This window comes from Eucyclogobius newberryi, unplaced genomic scaffold, assembly GCF_026437365.1.
Source record: "Eucyclogobius newberryi isolate DKJ021-1_F unplaced genomic scaffold, fEucNew1.0.hap1 SCAF_5, whole genome shotgun sequence".
NCBI lineage: Eukaryota > Metazoa > Chordata > Actinopteri > Gobiiformes > Gobiidae > Eucyclogobius > Eucyclogobius newberryi.
Window position 1 is genome coordinate 1,247,295 of NW_027316167.1, and position 20,216 is coordinate 1,267,510.

The 20,216-nt window shown below is 47.5% G+C and overlaps 1 protein-coding gene across 1 annotated transcript in view; it reads right to left on the reverse strand.

Annotated features, from left to right (window-relative positions):
• LOC140381530 (serine incorporator 4-like) overlaps positions 1 to 20,216 on the reverse strand; it is a 95,801-nt gene that overhangs the window by 74,885 nt on the left and 700 nt on the right. The window contains exons 2-5 of the mRNA XM_072465596.1: positions 19,964 to 20,216; positions 4,344 to 4,511; positions 1,135 to 1,307; positions 413 to 492 (exon numbers count right to left, since the gene is read on the reverse strand). The exon at positions 19,964 to 20,216 is cut by the window's right edge and continues 577 nt beyond it. Of these exons, the coding sequence (XP_072321697.1) occupies positions 413 to 492; positions 1,135 to 1,307; positions 4,344 to 4,511; positions 19,964 to 20,062 (520 nt within the window). The 5' untranslated portion in view covers positions 20,063 to 20,216. The remainder of the gene's footprint in view (positions 1 to 412; positions 493 to 1,134; positions 1,308 to 4,343; positions 4,512 to 19,963) is intronic.

Sequence of the window (20,216 nt, forward strand, 5' to 3'; positions counted from 1 at the left end):
ATAATAATTATACAAGAGCCTTATAATCCACTTAAAGGAAGTGTTTAGAATAATTTGGATTTTTCTGCCTTTGTTTCTTTTTGGCGACAGCAATAACTCTGCCCCTCAAACCTGCCTTAGCTGCATCCCAGAGAATGGGAGGAGCATCCCAGAGAATGGGAGGAGCATCCCAGAAAATGGGAGGAGCATCCCAGAGAATGGGAGGAGCCTCTCAGAGAATGGGAGGAGCCTCTCAGCGAATGGGAGGAGCCTCCCAGAGAATGGGAGGAGACACTTCACCATTGTCATTTTCCTCTACAAACGTCTCTGTGTCATGTGACATTGTTGTCACTCGTGGGTGACTGAGTTGATCCTGGAAGTCTATTTAGTTGTATTTTAGTCATATTTGGTTATATATTTGATGTTTTCTCACCATGAAGGAAGGACTCTGTTGGGATGAAGAAAGCTGCAGTGCACATCACCAACAGCACCAGGAACTTCACCAGCCAGAACCTGCAAAACAGGATCAAAATAAGTCTAAAGCAGGACTGGACCAGGACTAAACCAGGTCAGAACTAGGCCGAAAACAAGACCAGGACTAAACCAGGTCTAAAACAGGACTGGACCAGGACTAAACCAGGTCTTAAACAGGACTGGACCAAGACTAAACCAGGTCAGAACTAGGCCGAAAACAAGACCAGGACTAAACCAGGTCTAAAACAGGACTGGACCAGGACTAAACCAGGTCTTAAACAGGACTGGACCAGGACTAAACCAGGTCTTAAACAGGACTGGACCAGGACTAAACCAGGTCTTAAACAGGACTGGACCAAGACTAAACCAGGTCAGAACTAGGCCGAAAACAAGACCAGGACTAAACCAGGTCTAAAACAGGACTGGACCAGGACTAAACCAGGTCTTAAACAGGACTGGACCAGGACTAAACCAGGTCTTAAACAGGACTGGACCAGGACTGGACCAGGTCTTAAACAGGACTGGACCAAGACTAAACCAGGTCAGAACTAGGCCGAAAACAAGACCAGGACTAAACCAGGTCTAAAACAGGACTGGACCAGGACTAAACCAGGTCTTAAACAGGACTGGACCAGGACTAAACCAGGTCAGAACTAGGAGGGAAACCAGACCAGGACTGACCCGTTATGGACCAGGGCCCTTGAATCCTGACTGGACCTCACGTCGATGAGGAACAGCGCCATCAGCAGGTGGAAGCAGGCGGTGCCAAAGCAGATTCTGTAGACGGCAGAGTAACCGACGAGTAACTGACAGTCTCCTGAAGTCTGCAGGCACAGCGAGTTCAGGAAGGGCACCTGGATTAGAAAGAGGTGAGAGCAAGTTTAGGAAGGACCTAAAGGTCAGAAACTCTAACTGTCTCTGTGATTTAAATGAATGTTTCCTAATGTATGTATTTGATAAAGACAAGTACATGAAGTATCACACTTGAGTCAGTTTGTCTATTTGCTCAGGGTTATTACGCCCTAACCCTATAGAAGAGTCTACCATAAACTACTCTACGCCCTAACCCTATAGAAGAGTCTATCATAAACTACAGGGCTCCCTAACCCTATAGAAGAGTCTACCATAAACTACTCTACGCCCTAACCCTATAGAAGAGTCTACCATAAACTACTCCACGCCCTAACCCTATAGAAGAGTCTACCATAAACTACACTACGCCCTAACCCTATAGAAGAGTCTACCATAAACTACTCTATGCCCTAACCCTATAGAAGAGTCTACCATAAACTACTCTACTCCCTAACCCTATAGAAGAGTCTACCATAAACTACTCTACGCCCTAACCCTATAGAAGAGTCTACCATAAACTACTCTACGCCCTAACCCTATAGAAGAGTCTACCATAAACTACTCCACGCCCTAACCCTATAGAAGAGTCTACCATAAACTACACTACGCCCTAACCCTATAGAAGAGTCTACCATAAACTACTCTACGCCCTAACCCTATAGAAGAGTCTACCATAAACTACTCTACGCCCTAACCCTATAGAAGAGTCTACCATAAACTACTCCACGCCCTAACCCTATAGAAGAGTCTACCATAAACTACACTACGCCCTAACCCTATAGAAGAGTCTACCATAAACTACTCTACGCCCTAACCCTATAGAAGAGTCTATCATAAACTACTGGGCTCCCTAACCCTATAGAAGAGTCTACCATAAACTACTCTACGCCCTAACCCTATAGAAGAGTCTACCATAAACTACTCCACGCCCTAACCCTATAGAAGAGTCTACCATAAACTACACTACGCCCTAACCCTATAGAAGAGTCTACCATAAACTACTCTATGCCCTAACCCTATAGAAGAGTCTACCATAAACTACTCTACTCCCTAACCCTATAGAAGAGTCTACCATAAACTACTCTACGCCCTAACCCTATAGAAGAGTCTACCATAAACTACTCTACGCCCTAACCCTATAGAAGAGTCTACCATAAACTACTCCACGCCCTAACCCTATAGAAGAGTCTACCATAAACTACACTACGCCCTAACCCTATAGAAGAGTCTACCATAAACTACTCTACGCCCTAACCCTATAGAAGAGTCTACCATAAACTACTCTACGCCCTAACCCTATAGAAGAGTCTACCATAAACTACTCCACGCCCTAACCCTATAGAAGAGTCTACCATAAACTACACTACGCCCTAACCCTATAGAAGAGTCTACCATAAACTACTCTACTCCCTAACCCTATAGAAGAGTCTACCATAAACTACTGGGCTCCCTAACCCTATAGAAGAGTCTACCATAAACTACTCTACTCCCTAACCCTATAGAAGAGTCTACCATAAACTACTCTACGCCCTAACCCTATAGAAGAGTCTATCATAAACTACTGGGCTCCCTAACCCTATAGAAGAGTCTACCATAAACTACTCTACTCCCTAACCCTATAGAAGAGTCTACCATAAACTACTCTACGCCCTAACCCTATAGAAGAGTCTACCATAAACTACTCCACGCCCTAACCCTATAGAAGAGTCTACCATAAACTACACTACGCCCTAACCCTATAGAAGAGTTTACCATAAACTACTCTATGCCCTAACCCTATAGAAGAGTCTACCATAAACTACACTACGCCCTAACCCTATAGAAGAGTCTACCATAAACTACACTACGCCCAACCCTATAGAAAAGTCTACCATAAACTACACTACGCCCTAACCCTATAGAAGAGTCTACCGTAAACTACACTATGCCCTAACCCTATAGAAGAGTCTACCATAAACTACTCTACGCCCTAACCCTATAGAAGAGTTTACCATAAACAACTCTACGCCCTAACCCTATAGAAGAGTCTACCATAAACTACTCTACGCCCTAACCCTATAGAAGAGTTTACCATAAACAACTCTACGCCCTAACCCTATAGAAGAGTCTACCATAAACTACTCTACGCCCTAACCCTATAGAAGAGTCTACCATAAACTACACTACGCCCTAACCCTATAGAAGAGTCTACCATAAACTACACTACGCCCTAACCCTATAGAAGAGTCTACCATAAACTACACTACGCCCTAACCCTATAGAAGAGTCTACCATAAACTACTCTACGCCCTAACCCTATAGAAGAGTCTACCATAAACTACACTACGCCCTAACCCTATAGAAGAGTCTACCATAAACTACACTACGCCCTAACCCTATAGAAGAGTCTACCATAAACTACACTACGCCCTAACCCTATAGAAGAGTCTACCATAAACTACACTACGCCCTAACCCTATAGAAGAGTCTACCATAAACTACACTACGCCCAACCCTATAGAAAAGTCTACCATAAACTACACTACGCCCTAACCCTATAGAAGAGTCTACCATAAACTACACTACGCCCAAACCCTATAGAAGAGTCTACCATAAACTACACTACGCCCTAACCCTATAGAAGAGTCTACCATAAACCACACTACGCCCAACCCTATAGAAAAGTCTACCATAAACTACACTACGCCCTAACCCTATAGAAGAGTCTACCGTAAACTACACTACGCCCTAACCCTATAGAAGAGTCTACCATAAACTACTCTACGCCCTAACCCTATAGAAGAGTTTACCATAAACAACTCTACGCCCTAACCCTATAGAAGAGTCTACCATAAACTACTCTACGCCCTAACCCTATAGAAGAGTCTACCATAAACTACACTACGCCCTAACCCTATAGAAGAGTCTACCATAAACTACACTACGCCCTAACCCTATAGAAGAGTCTACCCTAAACTACACACGTAACATGTTTGTTCTGTGGGAGTTCCTGTAGAGGCAGAGAAGAACGCCCCCTGCAGACAGTGTGTGTTACTCACGTTCTCTCTGACCTTTTCCGTCACAGTTCTAGACAACATGAGGCAGGACACGGTGCAGCAGAATACGTGGAACATCGTGTACATGACTCGAGTGGACGTCGACACTTTGACGGACGGACAGCACTGACAGCAGAGCGAGCAGGGGGCGGGGCCACAGCAGCAGCAAACCTGAGGACATACACAGGTGAGAGAACGGGCGGGGTCTTTGAGGGTAAGAGTCAGGGTCAGGGTAAGGGTCAGGGTCAGGGTAAGGGTAAGGGTAAGGGTCTATGTGTGGCACAATGACACTGAAGATCTGTGTGAGGAACAATGACAGTGAAGATCTGTGTGAGGAACAATGACACTGAAGATCTGTGTGAGGAACAATGACACTGAAGATCTGTGTGAGGAACAATGACACACTGAAGATCTGTGTGAGGAACAATGACACACTGAAGATCTATGTGAGGAACAATGACACTGAAGATCTGTGTGAGGAACAATGACACTGAAGATCTGTGTGAGGAACAATGACACTGAAGATCTGTGTGAGGAACAATGACACTGAAGATCTGTGTGAGGAACAATGACACGCTGAAGATCAATGTGAGGAACAATGACACGCTGAAGATCTGTGTGAGGAACAATGACACGCTGAAGATCTGTGTGAGGAACAATGACACTGAAGATCTGTGTGAGGAACAATGACACTGAAGATCTGTGTGAGGAACAGTGACACACTGAAGATCTGTGTGTGGCACAATGACACGCTGAAGGCCTGTGTGTGGAATAATGACACACTGAAGATCTGTGTGAGGAACAATGACACGCTGAAGAAGATCTGTTTGAGGAACAATGACACTGAAGATCTGTGTGAGGAACAATGACACGCTGAAGAAGATCTGTGTGAGGAACAATGACACGCTGAAGAAGATCTGTGTGAGGAACAATGACAGGCTGAAGAAGATCTGTGTGAGGAACAATGACACTGAAGGTCTGTGTGAGGAACAATGACACACTGAAGATCTATGTGAGGAACACTCACACACACTCACACACACTGTCCCTGTCACACACACTGTCCCTGTCACACACACTGTCCCTGTCACACACACATACAATATTCACATATATACTACAATTCATGCTTCAGAAAAGTTCAGTGTGTACATGTGTGTACATGTGTGTACATGTGTGTGAATGTGTGTACAAGCGTGTACATGTGTGTGAATGTGTGTACAAAAGTGTGTACATGTGTGTACATGTGAACAGTGAAAAGATAAACACACATTATTTTCCAAGCGCCACTGTTTCTGAGATAACGTCACTCCTTCCAAATATTATGGCTAAGCATGGAGGAGCTAAACAGCTGATTGTGCACGTGGGTGCAGTGGACATGCGGCGGGAACAGACTGCAGTTTTGAAAAAAGACTTCTTGAAGTTATTCGACGTGCTTGATAAAATGGAAATCAAAACATTCATAAGTGGACCTCTTCCAAACATCGACAGGAGGATAAACAAGTTTAGCCGGCTTCTTCAGCTGAACACATGGCTGTCCAAAGAGTGTCCCCCGAGAGGACTACACTACATTGAGAACTTCTATCTATTCTGGAAACGAGAGGACCTGTTTAAGAGAAATGGCCCCCACCTATGCAGAGGTGGAGTGAGGGTGCTGACAGAGAACCTGCTCCACGCTCTGAGGCATTGGACTGGGCCTGGACAGGGTCCTGAGCAGATAGTTATAGAAGAGAGGAATGAGAGAAGAATTCCTGCTCCATCAGCCAGAGACCGAGCCAATGTTTCAACATCAAAAGCACCACAACCTCAGCCTCCACCAAAGGATTCATCAGTAGCTGCTCCACCACCACCAGCAAAGGATTCAGCTCCAGCTGCTCCACATTCACCTCCACCGCCTCCAGCAAAGGAACAATTTTCAAAGGCCTTGGACCCATCTGTGACAAGCCCAACAACATCCCTGTCATCGCCCCTGCCTTCACACCAGCCCTGGGTTCCCCCTGCAACATCTACTCCCACTAAAGATTCATCATTCTCCTTCTCATCTCCACTCTCACCCATGGGCCTTCCCAGCCATTTTGAAAGTCTGATCAAATCAGGCATTAAGATGGCTCCACTCACGCCCAATATAGCAAGATCAAGGGCTATGTCAATACTTATCAACTCTTCCCTGCACAAGCCAACTACACCAACAAAAGCCCCACCACCCATCCCCCCTCGCCTCTCACCTGGTCCCAAACTCTCCTTGGCTACAAAAGCCCCACCACCCATCCAACCTTGCCTTTCACCTGGTATCTCCCATAGCTAGGATGCACTGGGTCTCAGCGTTGCCGGGACTTATTGTCACATTAAAAATCAAACCAACCCGGGGCCCTATGTAAAAAGAGCCCCCCCTAGTGCTATTTCTGTAGTCACATCATCACACAGATGGAAAAACAAAATGCGAGTCAGGCCCAATCTGAGAAATGTGATTCATATTCCCTGTGAAAAGATAAAGCCCAGTCCCACTGAAACTAGTCTGAAACTTGCTGTGCTAAATGTCAGATCCTTATGTAACAAATCTCTCTTAATTAATAATTGTATTTCTTCTTATAATCTTGATTTTATGTTTTTAACTGAAACATGGCTTGACAAAAACACAGGAAATGTAGTTCTGGTAGAATCTGCTCCACCCAACTTTAAGTTTGAATCTGAAACACGAGAAAACAAAAAAGGGGGTGGAGTTCTCTGCTGTCTTTAGAGATGAAATAATTACCCGCAGGCTGTCTTTTGGGGTGTTTTCATCATTTGAGTATGTATCCTTTAAAATGGAGCTAAAATGGTCTCCATCCATTCTCTTCATTGTTTTATACAAGCCTCCCCAGCACTGCCAAAGTTTTATTGATGATTTTACTGAGATGCTTTCAGTCGTATGCACAGACTTTGATGGTTTGGTCATTACAGGTGATTTCAATGTGCATGTTGATAATATTTGTGACAGAAACGCTAAAGAGCTTGATGCTGTCCTTGAAACCTTCAGTCTTACTCAGCATGTGAGAGGCCCCACCCACAGCAAAGGACACACTCTAGATCTCATAATTACAAAGGGGGTAAATATTTCAAATGTTAATGTGATCGATGTTGCTCTGTCTGATCATTTCTGTGTCTTCTTTGACCTGTCTGTTTCTCCCAAACCTCCGGTTGGTCCTGCAGTTGTTCAGAGGAGACACATAAGTGATGGCACAGGTGCACTGTTTATGGAAATGATAAACTTTGAAAATGTCTCATGTTCTAATGTAAATGATTTGTTGAAATCTGTTACATCTAGTGTTTTGAATGTTCTGGACACCATCGCCCCTATAAAGGCTAAAATGGTTAAAAATAAGCAGAAGGCGCCGTGGAGAAATGATGATTCGGTCAGGGCACAGAAAAGGGAGTGCCGCAAGGTCGAACGGAAATGGCGCAAGTCAAAGCTCCAGGTTCAAAAAGAGATTTACAAAGAGAAGCTGAACATGTACAACCTCATCTTATGTAGAACTAGGGAAAGATATTTTTCTGAAATAATTGGAAGCTGCAGTAACAACTCGCGTGTCCTGTTTGCCACAGTAAACAGATGAACAAACCCTCCAGCTCAGCTGCCGTAAGAACTCATGTCCACACCCAAGTGTAATGAGTTTGCATTATTCTTTAATGTCAAAGTTCAGGGCATTAAAAATGCTATAAATCCCACAATGCAAAAAACTACCCTAAAACCACCAAGACACTTAGAGCTAACTCACTTTGCACCAGTAACTGACAAAACTGTCCATGAGATCATCACCAGTCTGAGTTCATCTACAGCTGCCTCGATGTGTTACCCACCAGAGTTCTAAAGTCTGTGCTGAACAGTTTGTTAGCACCACTCACTCACATAGTCAACATGTCGCTTCAATCTGGAATATTCCCAATGTCTTTGAAAACATAAAGCCTCTCCTAAAGAAGAGCAGTCTTGATGCCGCAGTACTGAGTCATTACCGGCCCATCTCTAATCTGCCATTTTGGGGCAAAGTCCTTGAAAAGGTTGTTTACCAACAGCTCACAGATTTCCTCTTAATAAACAACTCATTTGATGTTTTTCAGTCAGGTTTTAGACCTCATCACAGCACTGAGACTGCTCTTGTCAAGGTGACAAATGACATTTGCCTGAACACTGACACGGGCAAAGCCTCAGTCTTAATTCTGTTAGATCTGAGTGCTGCTTTTGACACTGTCGATCATGGGATCCTCTTACAGAGACTAGAGGACTGGGTGGGCATCACTGGCCCCGCCCTAAACTGGTTAAGGTCCTATCTGGAAGACAGGAAGTACTTTGTTGAAATTGGTAGCTGTGTCTCAGACCACATGACCCTGACCTGTGGAGTGCCCCAAGGGTCAGTCCTGGGTCCCCTTCTGTTCAACCTCTACATGCTGCCGTTAGGTCAGTTGATACGCAGTGAAAATGTGTCCTATCACAATTATGCAGACGACACTCAGATCTATGTTTCACTATCGGCAGGTGACTATGGACCAGTAGATTCACTCTGTCACTGCATCCAACAGATCAGTTTGTGGATGCAAAACAACTTTCTCCAGCTGAACTCAGACAAGACTGAAATAATCGTTTTTGGCCCACAGAAACAAAGAGAAAGTGTTAGCGGTCACCTCCAGAGTCTCCCTCTAAAACCTACAAACCAAATTAGAAATCTGGGGGTAATAATGGACTCAGACTTGAACTTTAATAGCCACATCAAATCAATAACATCAGCAGCTTTTTACCATCTAAAAAACATTGCCAAAATCAAAAATATAGTGTCAAAACCAGATTTAGAGAGACTTATCCATGCGTTTGTCTCCAGTAGATTAGACTACTGTAACGGCCTGCTCACTGGTCTCTCCAAACGAGTTTTAAAACAGCTGCAGTACATCCAGAACGCTGCTGCTCGGGTCCTGACTAGAACCAGGAAGTATGATCACATTAGTCCTGTTCTCAGGTCTCTGCACTGCCCCCTGTGGCTCAGAGAATAGACTTTAAAGCAGCTCTGCTTGTGTACAAGTCTCTCCATGGCCTAGCACCAAAGTACATCTTGGATATGTTAGTGCCATATGAACCATCTCGGACTCTGAGGACCTCAGGGACCGGCCTCTTGCTGGTGCCAGAGTCAGGACTAAACATGGACCGGCCTCCTGCTGGTGCCAGAGTCAGGACTAAACATGGACCGGCCTCCTGCTGGTGCCAGAGTCAGGACTAAACATGGACCGGCCTCCTGCTGGTGCCAGAGTCAGGACTAAACATGGACCGGCCTCCTGCTGGTGCCCAGAGTCAGGACTAAACATGGAGCGGCCTCCTGCTGGTGCCCAGAGTCAGGACAAAACATGGAGCGGCCTCCTGCTGGTGCCAGAGTCAGGACTAAACATGGACCGGCCTCCTGCTGGTGCCCAGAGTCAGGACTAAACATGGAGCGGCCTCCTGCTGGTGCCAGAGTCAGGACTAAACATGGACCGGCCTCCTGCTGGTGCCCAGAGTCAGGACTAAACATGGACCGGCCTCCTGCTGGTGCCAGAGTCAGGACTAAACATGGGGAATCTGCGTTTCAGTTTTATGCAGCTAAAATCTGGAACATTCTTCCTGAAGATGTGAGACAGGCTTTTTTTCTTTGCACTCTTCTCTTTTGTTTGTGATTTTAGTAGTTTAGACAATCAGTTGGATTGATAATTTTTAATTTAGTTAATTTTATTGTATTTCTGTTTCTGTAATTTCTTTGTGATTTGAATGCATTTTTCCTGCTGTGAAGCTTTGAATTGCCTTGTGTATGAAATGTGCTCTACAAATAAACTTGCCTTGCCTTGCCTTACATGTGTGTACCTGTGTGTACATGTGTGTACATGTGTTTACCTGTGTGTACCTGTGTGTACAAGTGTGTACATGTGTGTACATGTGTGTACATGTGTGTACCTGTGTGTACAAGTGTGTACATTTGTGTACAAGTGTGTACAAGTGTGTACAAGTGTGTACATGTGTGTACATGTGTGTGAATGTGTGTACATGTGTGTACATGTGTGTACATGTGTGTGAATGTGTGTACATGTGTGTACATGTGTGTACATGTGTGTACATGTGTGTACCTGTGTGTACAAGTGTGTACATTTGTGTACAAGTGTGTACATGTGTGTACATGTGTGTGAATGTGTGTACATGTGTGTACATGTGTGTACATGTGTGTGAATGTGTGTACATGTGTGTACATGTGTGTACATGTGTGTACATGTGTGTACCTGTGTGTACAAGTGTGTACATGTGTGTACATGTGTGTACATGTGTGTACAAGTGTGTACAAGTGTGTACTTGTGTGTACAAGTGTGTACATGTGTGTACAAATGTGTACATGTGTGTACAAGTGTGTACAAGCGTGTACATGTGTGTACATGTGTGTGAATGTGTGTACATGTGTGTACATGTGTGTACATGTGTGTGAATGTGTGTACATGTGTGTACATGTGTGTACAGGTGTGTGAATGTGTGTACATGTGTGTACATGTGTGTACATGTGTGTACATGTGTGTGAATGTGTGTACATGTGTGTACATGTGTGTACAGGTGTGTGAATGTGTGTACATGTGTGTACATGTGTGTACATGTGTGTACATGTGTGTGAATGTGTGTACATGTGTGTACATGTGTGTACAGGTGTGTGAATGTGTGTACATGTGTGTACATGTGTGTACATGTGTGTACATGTGTGTACATGTGTGTACAAGTGTGTTCAAGTGTGTACAAGTGTGTACATGTGTGTACATGTGTGTGAATGTGTGTACATGTGTGTACATGTGTGTACAGGTGTGTGAATGTGTGTACATGTGTGTACATGTGTGTACATGTGTGTACAAGTGTGTACATGTGTGTACATGTGTGTACATGTGTGTACATGCACCTGTCTACACCTATGTACACCTGCCTGAGACCCTGCGCCGTCATCGTCATGTGCTTCATAATCTCAGATTATTCACAGACAAATATAGTCCATTAATCTGCCCTGACCTACATCTGCAGGACTAAAGCAGGACTAAAGCAGGACTAAAGCAGGACTAAAGCAGGACTAAAGCAGGTCTAAAGCAGGTCTAAAGCAGGACTAAAGCAGGACTAAAGCAGGTCTAAAGCAGGTCTAAAGCAGGACTAAAGCAGGTCTAAAGCAGGACTAAAGCAGGACTAAAGCAGGACTAAAGCAGGTCTAAAGCAGGACTAAAGCAGGACTAAAGCAGGGCTAAAGCAGGGCTAAAGCAGGTCTAAAGTAGGGCTAAAGTAGGTCTAAAGCAGGACTAAAGCAGGACTAAAGCAGGACTAAAGCAGGACTAAAGTAGGTCTAAAGAAGGACTAAAGCAGGACTAAAGCAGGACTAAAGCAGGTCTAAAGCAGGACTAAAGCAGGACTAAAGCAGGTCTAAAGCAGGACTAAAGCAGGACTAAAGTAGGTCTAAAGCAGGACTAAAGCAGGTCTAAAGCAGGACTAAAGTAGGTCTAAAGCAGGACTAAAGGACCTCGCCACCACAGACATTGTTGATTCATTTCTCCCTGTGGCCCTCAGAGGCAACTGTTGTTGTGATTTTGGGCCTTACAAAAATAAATTGATTTGATTTGATTTGATTAAAGCAGGTCTAAAGCAGGACTAAAGTAGGTCTAAAGAAGGACTAAAGCAGGACTAAAGCAGGACTAAAGCAGGTCTAAAGCAGGACTAAAGCAGGACTAAAGCAGGACTAAAGCAGGTCTAAAGCAGGTCTAACGCAGGTCTAAAGCAGGTCTAAAGCAGGACTAAAGCAGGACTAAAGCAGGACTAAAGCAGGTCTAAAGCAGGTCTAAAGCAGGACTAAAGCAGGACTAAAGCAGGTCTAAAGCAGGTCTAAAGCAGGACTAAAGCAGGACTAAAGCAGGTCTAAAGCAGGTCTAAAGCAGGTCTAAAGCAGGTCTAAAGCAGGACTAAAGCAGGTCTAAAGCAGGACTAAAGCAGGACTAAAGCAGGACTAAAGCAGGTCTAAAGCAGGACTAAAGCAGGACTAAAGCATGTCTAAAGCAGGTCTAAAGCAGGACTAAAGCAGGACTAAAGCAGGACTAAAGCAGGTCTAAAGCAGGTCTAAAGCAGGACTAAAGCAGGACTAAAGCAGGTCTAAAGCAGGTCTAAAGCAGGTCTAAAGCAGGACTAAAGCAGGTCTAAAGCAGGTCTAAAGCAGGTCTAAAGCAGGTCTAAAGCAGGACTAAAGCAGGTCTAAAGCAGGACTAAAGCAGGACTAAAGCAGGACTAAAGCAGGTCTAAAGCAGGACTAAAGCAGGACTAAAGCAGGTCTAAAGCAGGTCTAAAGCAGGACTAAAGCAGGACTAAAGCAGGTCTAAAGCAGGTCTAAAGCAGGACTAAAGCAGGACTAAAGCAGGTCTAAAGCAGGACTAAAGCAGGACTAAAGCAGGACTAAAGCAGGTATAAAGCAGGACTAAAGCAGGTCTAAAGCAGGACTAAAGCAGGACTAAAGCAGGACTAAAGCAGGTCTAAAGCAGGACTAAAGCAGGACTAAAGCAGGACTAAAGCAGGTCTAAAGCAGGTCTAAAGCAGGTCTAAAGCAGGTCTGAAACTAAACTGAAACAGGGCTAAAACCGGGCTAAACATGAACTAAACTAGGTCTAAAACTGGAAATGCATGGTCTACAACAGATTGAGTCAACCAGGTCTGAAACAGAAAATGTTCTGAAAAACGTTGGACCTAAACAAGTTTATATTTGTGTGAATAACACTGTGGTATTTGAAGTAAAGGTTAGACATTGTCAGTATGTTAATTTCACTGTATTATATTTATTGGGTTATTGTGGGGTGGAAGTGGAAAAAGTGGAGGTTCAGATCTGGTGGTTACAGAAGTGGGACAAACTTCTGCTCCAGTGAACTTTCACAAAAGCCCTGAGGTCTTAGTCCTGGTCTACAGTGAGGTCTTTGTCTCTGGTCCAGGTCTTCGTCCTGGTCTACAGTGAGGTCTTTGTCTCTGGTCCAGGTCTTAGTCCTGGTCTACAGTGAGGTCTTTGTCTCTGGTCCAGGTCTTCGTCCTGGTCTACAGTGAGGTCTTTGTCTCTGGTCCAGGTCTTCGTCCTGGTCTACAGTGAGGTCTTTGTCTCTGGTCCAGGTCTTAGTCCTGGTCTACAGTGAGGTCTTTGTCTCTGGTCCAGGTCTTCGTCCTGGTCTACAGTGAGGTCTTTGTCTCTGGTCCAGGTCTTCGTCCTGGTCTACAGTGAGGTCTTTGTCTCTGGTCCAGGTCTTCGTCCTGGTCTACAGTGAGGTCTTTGTCTCTGGTCCAGGTCTTCGTCCTGGTCTACAGTGAGGTCTTTGTCTCTGGTCCAGGTCTTCGTCCTGGTCTACAGTGAGGTCTTTGTCTCTGGTCCAGGTCTTCGTCCTGGTCTACAGTGAGGTCTTTGTCTCTGGTCCAGGTCTTCGTCCTGGTCTACAGTGAGGTCTTTGTCTCTGGTCCAGGTCTTAGTCCTGGTCTACAGTGAGGTCTTTGTCTCTGGTCCAGGTCTTCGTCCTGGTCTACAGTGAGGTCTTTGTCTCTGGTCCAGGTCTTCGTCCTGGTCTACAGTGAGGTCTTTGTCTCTGGTCCAGGTCTTAGTCCTGGTCTACAGTGAGGTCTTTGTCTCTGGTCCAGGTCTTCGTCCTGGTCTACAGTGAGGTCTTTGTCTCTGGTCCAGGTCTTCGTCCTGGTCTACAGTGAGGTCTTTGTCTCTGGTCCAGGTCTTCGTCCTGGTCTACAGTGAGGTCTTTGTCTCTGGTCCAGGTCTTCGTCCTGGTCTACAGTGAGGTCTTTGTCTCTGGTCCAGGTCTTGGTCCTGGTCTACAGTGAGGTCTTTGTCTCTGGTCCAGGTCTTCGTCCTGGTCTCTTGGGTTAATTTTTCTCCTTCTTCTTCCAGAAATGTTAATATGAACAAAAAGTCAGTTTATTTTTATCCTAAATTCAACGTTGGTGAAAACTTCAGTCATTTTAAATCAACACAAAAATTCTCTAAACCTGAATCTGGAAAGTCCAGATTGAGTCTCAGTATTTTTCATCTCATCCATTTTTCTCTCCACGAGTTCAGATGTGAATGACGAGGGAATTGTCCAATCAGGGACAAGTATATTACAGTATTACATGAAAGAGAATATTACAGACACAAATCTCTGTGGATCTGACGTAAGGTTGTTATTGGTTCACATAAATAAACTCTTCTGATTGGACCTTTTTGTCTGAGTTTGACTCAAGGCGATCGTGAGGTTTGTGTGTTTTCTGGACTTTTTTATTCCTCACTTTGTCGTAGATGATGGACATCAATCAATCAATCAATCAATCAATCAATCAATCAGTCAACCTTTATTTATAGAGACCTTTACAACAAAGTGACCAAAGGACTTCACAATAAAAATCAAGGCAATTCAAAACATAAAACTGACCCATAACAAACTTAGAGCTCTTAGAGCTCTAAGAGCTAACCCTAACCCCTGTTTGGGTTTGAAGCGGACAGAAGCTTTAGAGCTTTAAAAACAAAACGTAACAGTTTAAATTGATTCTAAAAGAAACGAGAAGTCAATGAACTAGAAAAAGACCTGTGACGATGCTGACGTCTGCAGTGTTCTGTCCCAGCTGAAGGGGGCGACACCCACATGAAGTGCAGTGTTCTGTCCCAGCTGAAGGGGGCGACACCCACAGGAAGTGCAGTGTTCTGTCCCAGCTGAAGGGGGCGACACCCACATGAAGTGCAGTGTTCTGTCCCAGCTGAAGGGGGCGACACCCACATGAAGTGCAGTGTTCTGTCCCAGCTGAAGGGGGCGACACCCACATGAAGTGCAGTGTTCTGTCCCAGCTGAAGGGGGCGACACCCACATGAAGTGCAGTGTTCTGTCCCAGCTGAAGGGGGCGACACCCACATGAAGTGCAGTGTTCTGTCCCAGCTGAAGGGGGCGACACCCACGTGAAGTGCAGTGTTCTGTCCCAGCTGAAGGGGGCGACACCCACGTGAAGTGCAGTGTTCTGTCCCAGCTGAAGGGGGCGACACCCACGTGAAGTGCAGTGTTCTGTCCCAGCTGAAGGGGGCGACACCCACGTGAAGTGCAGTGTTCTGTCCCAGCTGAAGGGGGCGACACCCACATGAAGTGCAGTGTTCTGTCCCAGCTGAAGGGGGCGACACCCACATGAAGTGCAGTGTTCTGTCCCAGCTGAAGGGGGCGACACCCACATGAAGTGCAGTGTTCTGTCCCAGCTGAAGGGGGCGACACCCACGTGAAGTGCAGTGTTCTGTCCCAGCTGAAGGGGGCGACACCCACGTGAAGTGCAGTGTTCTGTCCCAGCTGAAGGGGGCGACACCCACGTGAAGTGCAGTGTTCTGTCCCAGCTGAAGGGGGCGACACCCACGTGAAGTGCAGTGTTCTGTCCCAGCTGAAGGGGGCGACACCCACATGAAGTGCAGTGTTCTGTCCCAGCTGAAGGGGGCGACACCCACGTGAAGTGCAGTGTTCTGTCCCAGCTGAAGGGGGCGACACCCACGTGAAGTGCAGTGTTCTGTCCCAGCTGAAGGGGGCGACACCCACGTGAAGTGCAGTGTTCTGTCCCAGCTGAAGGGGGCGACACCCACGTGAAGTGCAGTGTTCTGTCCCAGCTGAAGGGGGCGACACCCACGTGAAGTGCAGTGTTCTGTCCCAGCTGAAGGGGGCGACACCCACGTGAAGTGCAGTGTTCTGTCCCAGCTGAAGGGGGCGACACCCACGTGAAGTGCAGTGTTCTGTCCCAGCTGAAGGGGGCGACACCCACGTGAAGTGCAGTGTTCTGTCCCAGCTGAAGGGGGCGACACCCACGTGAAGTGCAGTGTTCTGTCCCAGCTGAAGGGGGCGACACCCACATGAAGTGCAGTGTTCTGTCCCAGCTGAAGGGGGCGACACCCACGTGAAGTGCAGTGTTCTGTCCCAGCTGAAGGGGGCGACACCCACGTGAAGTGCAGTGTTCTGTCCCAGCTGAAGGGGGCGACACCCACGTGAAGTGCAGTGTTCTGTCCCAGCTGAGGGGGGCGACACCCACGTGAAGTGCAGTGTTCTGTCCCAGCTGAAGGGGGCGACACCCACGTGAAGTGCAGTGTTCTGTCCCAGCTGAAGGGGGCGACACCCACATGAAGTGCAGTGTTCTGTCCCAGCTGAAGGGGGCGACACCCACATGAAGTGCAGTGTTCTGTCCCAGCTGAAGGGGGCGACACCCACATGAAGTGCAGTGTTCTGTCCCAGCTGAAGGGGGCGACACCCACATGAAGTGCAGTGTTCTGTCCCAGCTGAAGGGGGCGACACCCACATGAAGTGCAGTGTTCTGTCCCAGCTGAAGGGGGCGACACCCACGTGAAGTGCAGTGTTCTGTCCCAGCTGAAGGGGGCGACACCCACGTGAAGTGCAGTGTTCTGTCCCAGCTGAAGGGGGCGACACCCACGTGAAGTGCAGTGTTCTGTCCCAGCTGAAGGGGGCGACACCCACATGAAGTGCAGTGTTCTGTCCCAGCTGAAGGGGGCAACACCCACATGAAGTGCAGTGTTCTGTCCCAGCTGAAGGGGGCGACACCCACATGAAGTGCAGTGTTCTGTCCCAGCTGAAGGGGGCAACACCCACGTGAAGTGCAGTGTTCTGTCCCAGCTGAAGGGGGCGACACCCACGTGAAGTGCAGTGTTCTGTCCCAGCTGAAGGGGGCGACACCCACGTGAAGTGCAGTGTTCTGTCCCAGCTGAAGGGGGCGACACCCACGTGAAGTGCAGTGTTCTGTCCCAGCTGAAGGGGGCGACACCCACGTGAAGTGCAGTGTTCTGTCCCAGCTGAAGGGGGCGACACCCACGTGAAGTGCAGTGTTCTGTCCCAGCTGAAGGGGGCGACACCCACGTGAAGTGCAGTGTTCTGTCCCAGCTGAAGGGGGCGACACCCACGTGAAGTGCAGTGTTCTGTCCCAGCTGAAGGGGGCGACACCCACGTGAAGTGCAGTGTTCTGTCCCAGCTGAAGGGGGCGACACCCACGTGAAGTGCAGTGTTCTGTCCCAGCTGAAGGGGGCGACACCCACATGAAGTGCAGTGTTCTGTCCCAGCTGAAGGGGGCGACACCCACGTGAAGTGCAGTGTTCTGTCCCAGCTGAAGGGGGCGACACCCACGTGAAGTGCAGTGTTCTGTCCCAGCTGAAGGGGGCGACACCCACGTGAAGTGCAGTGTTCTGTCCCAGCTGAAGGGGGCGACACCCACGTGAAGTGCAGTGTTCTGTCCCAGCTGAAGGGGGCGACACCCACGTGAAGTGCAGTGTTCTGTCCCAGCTGAAGGGGGCGACACCCACGTGAAGTGCAGTGTTCTGTCCCAGCTGAAGGGGGCGACACCCACGTGAAGTGCAGTGTTCTGTCCCAGCTGAAGGGGGCGACACCCACGTGAAGTGCAGTGTTCTGTCCCAGCTGAAGGGGGCGACACCCACGTGAAGTGCAGTGTTCTGTCCCAGCTGAAGGGGGCGACACCCACGTGAAGTGCAGTGTTCTGTCCCAGCTGAAGGGGGCGACACCCACGTGAAGTGCAGTGTTCTGTCCCAGCTGAAGGGGGCGACACCCACGTGAAGTGCAGTGTTCTGTCCCAGCTGAAGGGGGCGACACCCACGTGAAGTGCAGTGTTCTGTCCCAGCTGAAGGGGGCGACACCCACGTGAAGTGCAGTGTTCTGTCCCAGCTGAAGGGGGCGACACCCACGTGAAGTGCAGTGTTCTGTCCCAGCTGAAGGGGGCGACACCCACGTGAAGTGCAGTGTTCTGTCCCAGCTGAGGGGGGCGACACCCACGTGAAGTGCAGTGTTCTGTCCCAGCTGAAGGGGGCGACACCCACATGAAGTGCACTGTTCTGTCCCAGCTGAGGGGGGCGACACCCACATGAAGTGCAGTGTTCTGTCCCAGCTGAAGGGGGCGACACCCACGTGAAGTGCAGTGTTCTGTCCCAGCTGAAGGGGGCGACACCTACGTGAAGTGCAGTGTTCTGTCCCAGCTGAAGGGGGCGACACCCACGTGAAGTGCAGTGTTCTGTCCCAGCTGAAGGGGGCGACACCCACGTGAAGTGCAGTGTTCTGTCCCAGCTGAAGGGGGCGACACCCACGTGAAGTGCAGTGTTCTGTCCCAGCTGAAGGGGGCGACACCCACGTGAAGTGCAGTGTTCTGTCCCAGCTGAAGGGGGCGACACCCACGTGAAGTGCAGTGTTCTGTCCCAGCTGAAGGGGGCGACACCCACGTGAAGTGCAGTGTTCTGTCCCAGCTGAAGGGGGCGACACCCACGTGAAGTGCAGTGTTCTGTCCCAGCTGAAGGGGGCGACACCCACATGAAGTGCAGTGTTCTGTCCCAGCTGAAGGGGGCGACACCCACATGAAGTGCAGTGTTCTGTCCCAGCTGAAGGGGGCGACACCCACGTGAAGTGCAGTGTTCTGTCCCAGCTGAAGGGGGCGACACCCACGTGAAGTGCAGTGTTCTGTCCCAGCTGAAGGGGGCGACACCCACATGAAGTGCAGTGTTCTGTCCCAGCTGAGGGGGGCGACACCCACATGAAGTGCAGTGTTCTAGTCTATTCTTGAGCGTCCTTGATAGTCACTAAGGCCAACAATGTAAATAGGAATTTGTTCTTAATGTTTTGCCGGTGAAATTAATGTAAAAAACAAACATTCTAAAACATTTTGAGGCCTGGGGCCCCTTATTGGTAATGAAATATCCCATGACCCCTATCGTACACCTCAATGGCATCGCAGCAAAAATCTGAGTTTTAAACTGTATTCATAATTCAATTTGGATCAAAGACTCATTTCTCATGTTTTATTGTTCAAAAACATTGTATGTTTGTGACGTTATGAACGATGTTATCGCCTCTGGACAAATCTCAGCTTTAAACTAATCAAACCATGTCGTGAGATTCAAGTTCCCCAAAAGAAGGAAAATGAAACTCAAACTTTTGAACATAAAAAGATTAAACTTAAAAAATCCTTAATCCTACCTTAAAAATCCAAACACTCTTTTAACATTTCCATCTTGGATTTTCCAAAGCAAAATAACCTCGACCCATTTGCATCAAAGTTAGTTGTTCACCTTTCTTGTATAGAGTCATTTATGGGCGTGGCAGTCTCTCAAAGACATTTTAAATCTCTGACAGAGACACATGTGCTTTGCAGCGCCCCCTGGAACACTTACATGGGACGTGTGCTCTGCAGCGCCCCCTGGAACACTTACATGGGACGTGTGCTCTGCAGCGCCCCCTGGAACACCCTAACCCAACACCCTTACATGGGATGACTTCTAAATGAGACTCAAAAACACTCCTCCTGGTGGTAGAGCGACGCTATTGCAGCCACAGTTGCCCTGGGGCAGATGATGGAAATGAGGCCCCTCCCACCTCCAACACTCATACATCAGTGTCTCTGACCAAGCCCCGCCCTGCTTAGCTTCAGAGACGTGACAGGTCATGTGACATAACTCTTATCTCTAACGTGTTTAGTAATGAAGGATGAGAGACCGGCTTATTATGACAATTATTAAGATTTATGAGCATTTGATCCAAAGCCTCCTGTGAGGTCAGAGGTCAGAGGTCAGACTGATATGAAACTCTACCTGGTGTGAGATTCCGTCGAGCAGATGGCTGCAGCTCCTGTTCTTCTGAGACATTTTACAGTGTTCCTGATCTGAGACCAGCGCTCCACTCAGAACCATCCTCACAAGTACCACTCTGAAGTAACCTGAAGGACTGTAAAGAACTGTAGTACTGTAGTACTGTAGTACTGTAGTACTGCAGTACTGTAGTACAGTGTAGTAACCCTACTACAGCCTCCACATGATGTTCTTCTCCTGCAGATACTGCAGTACT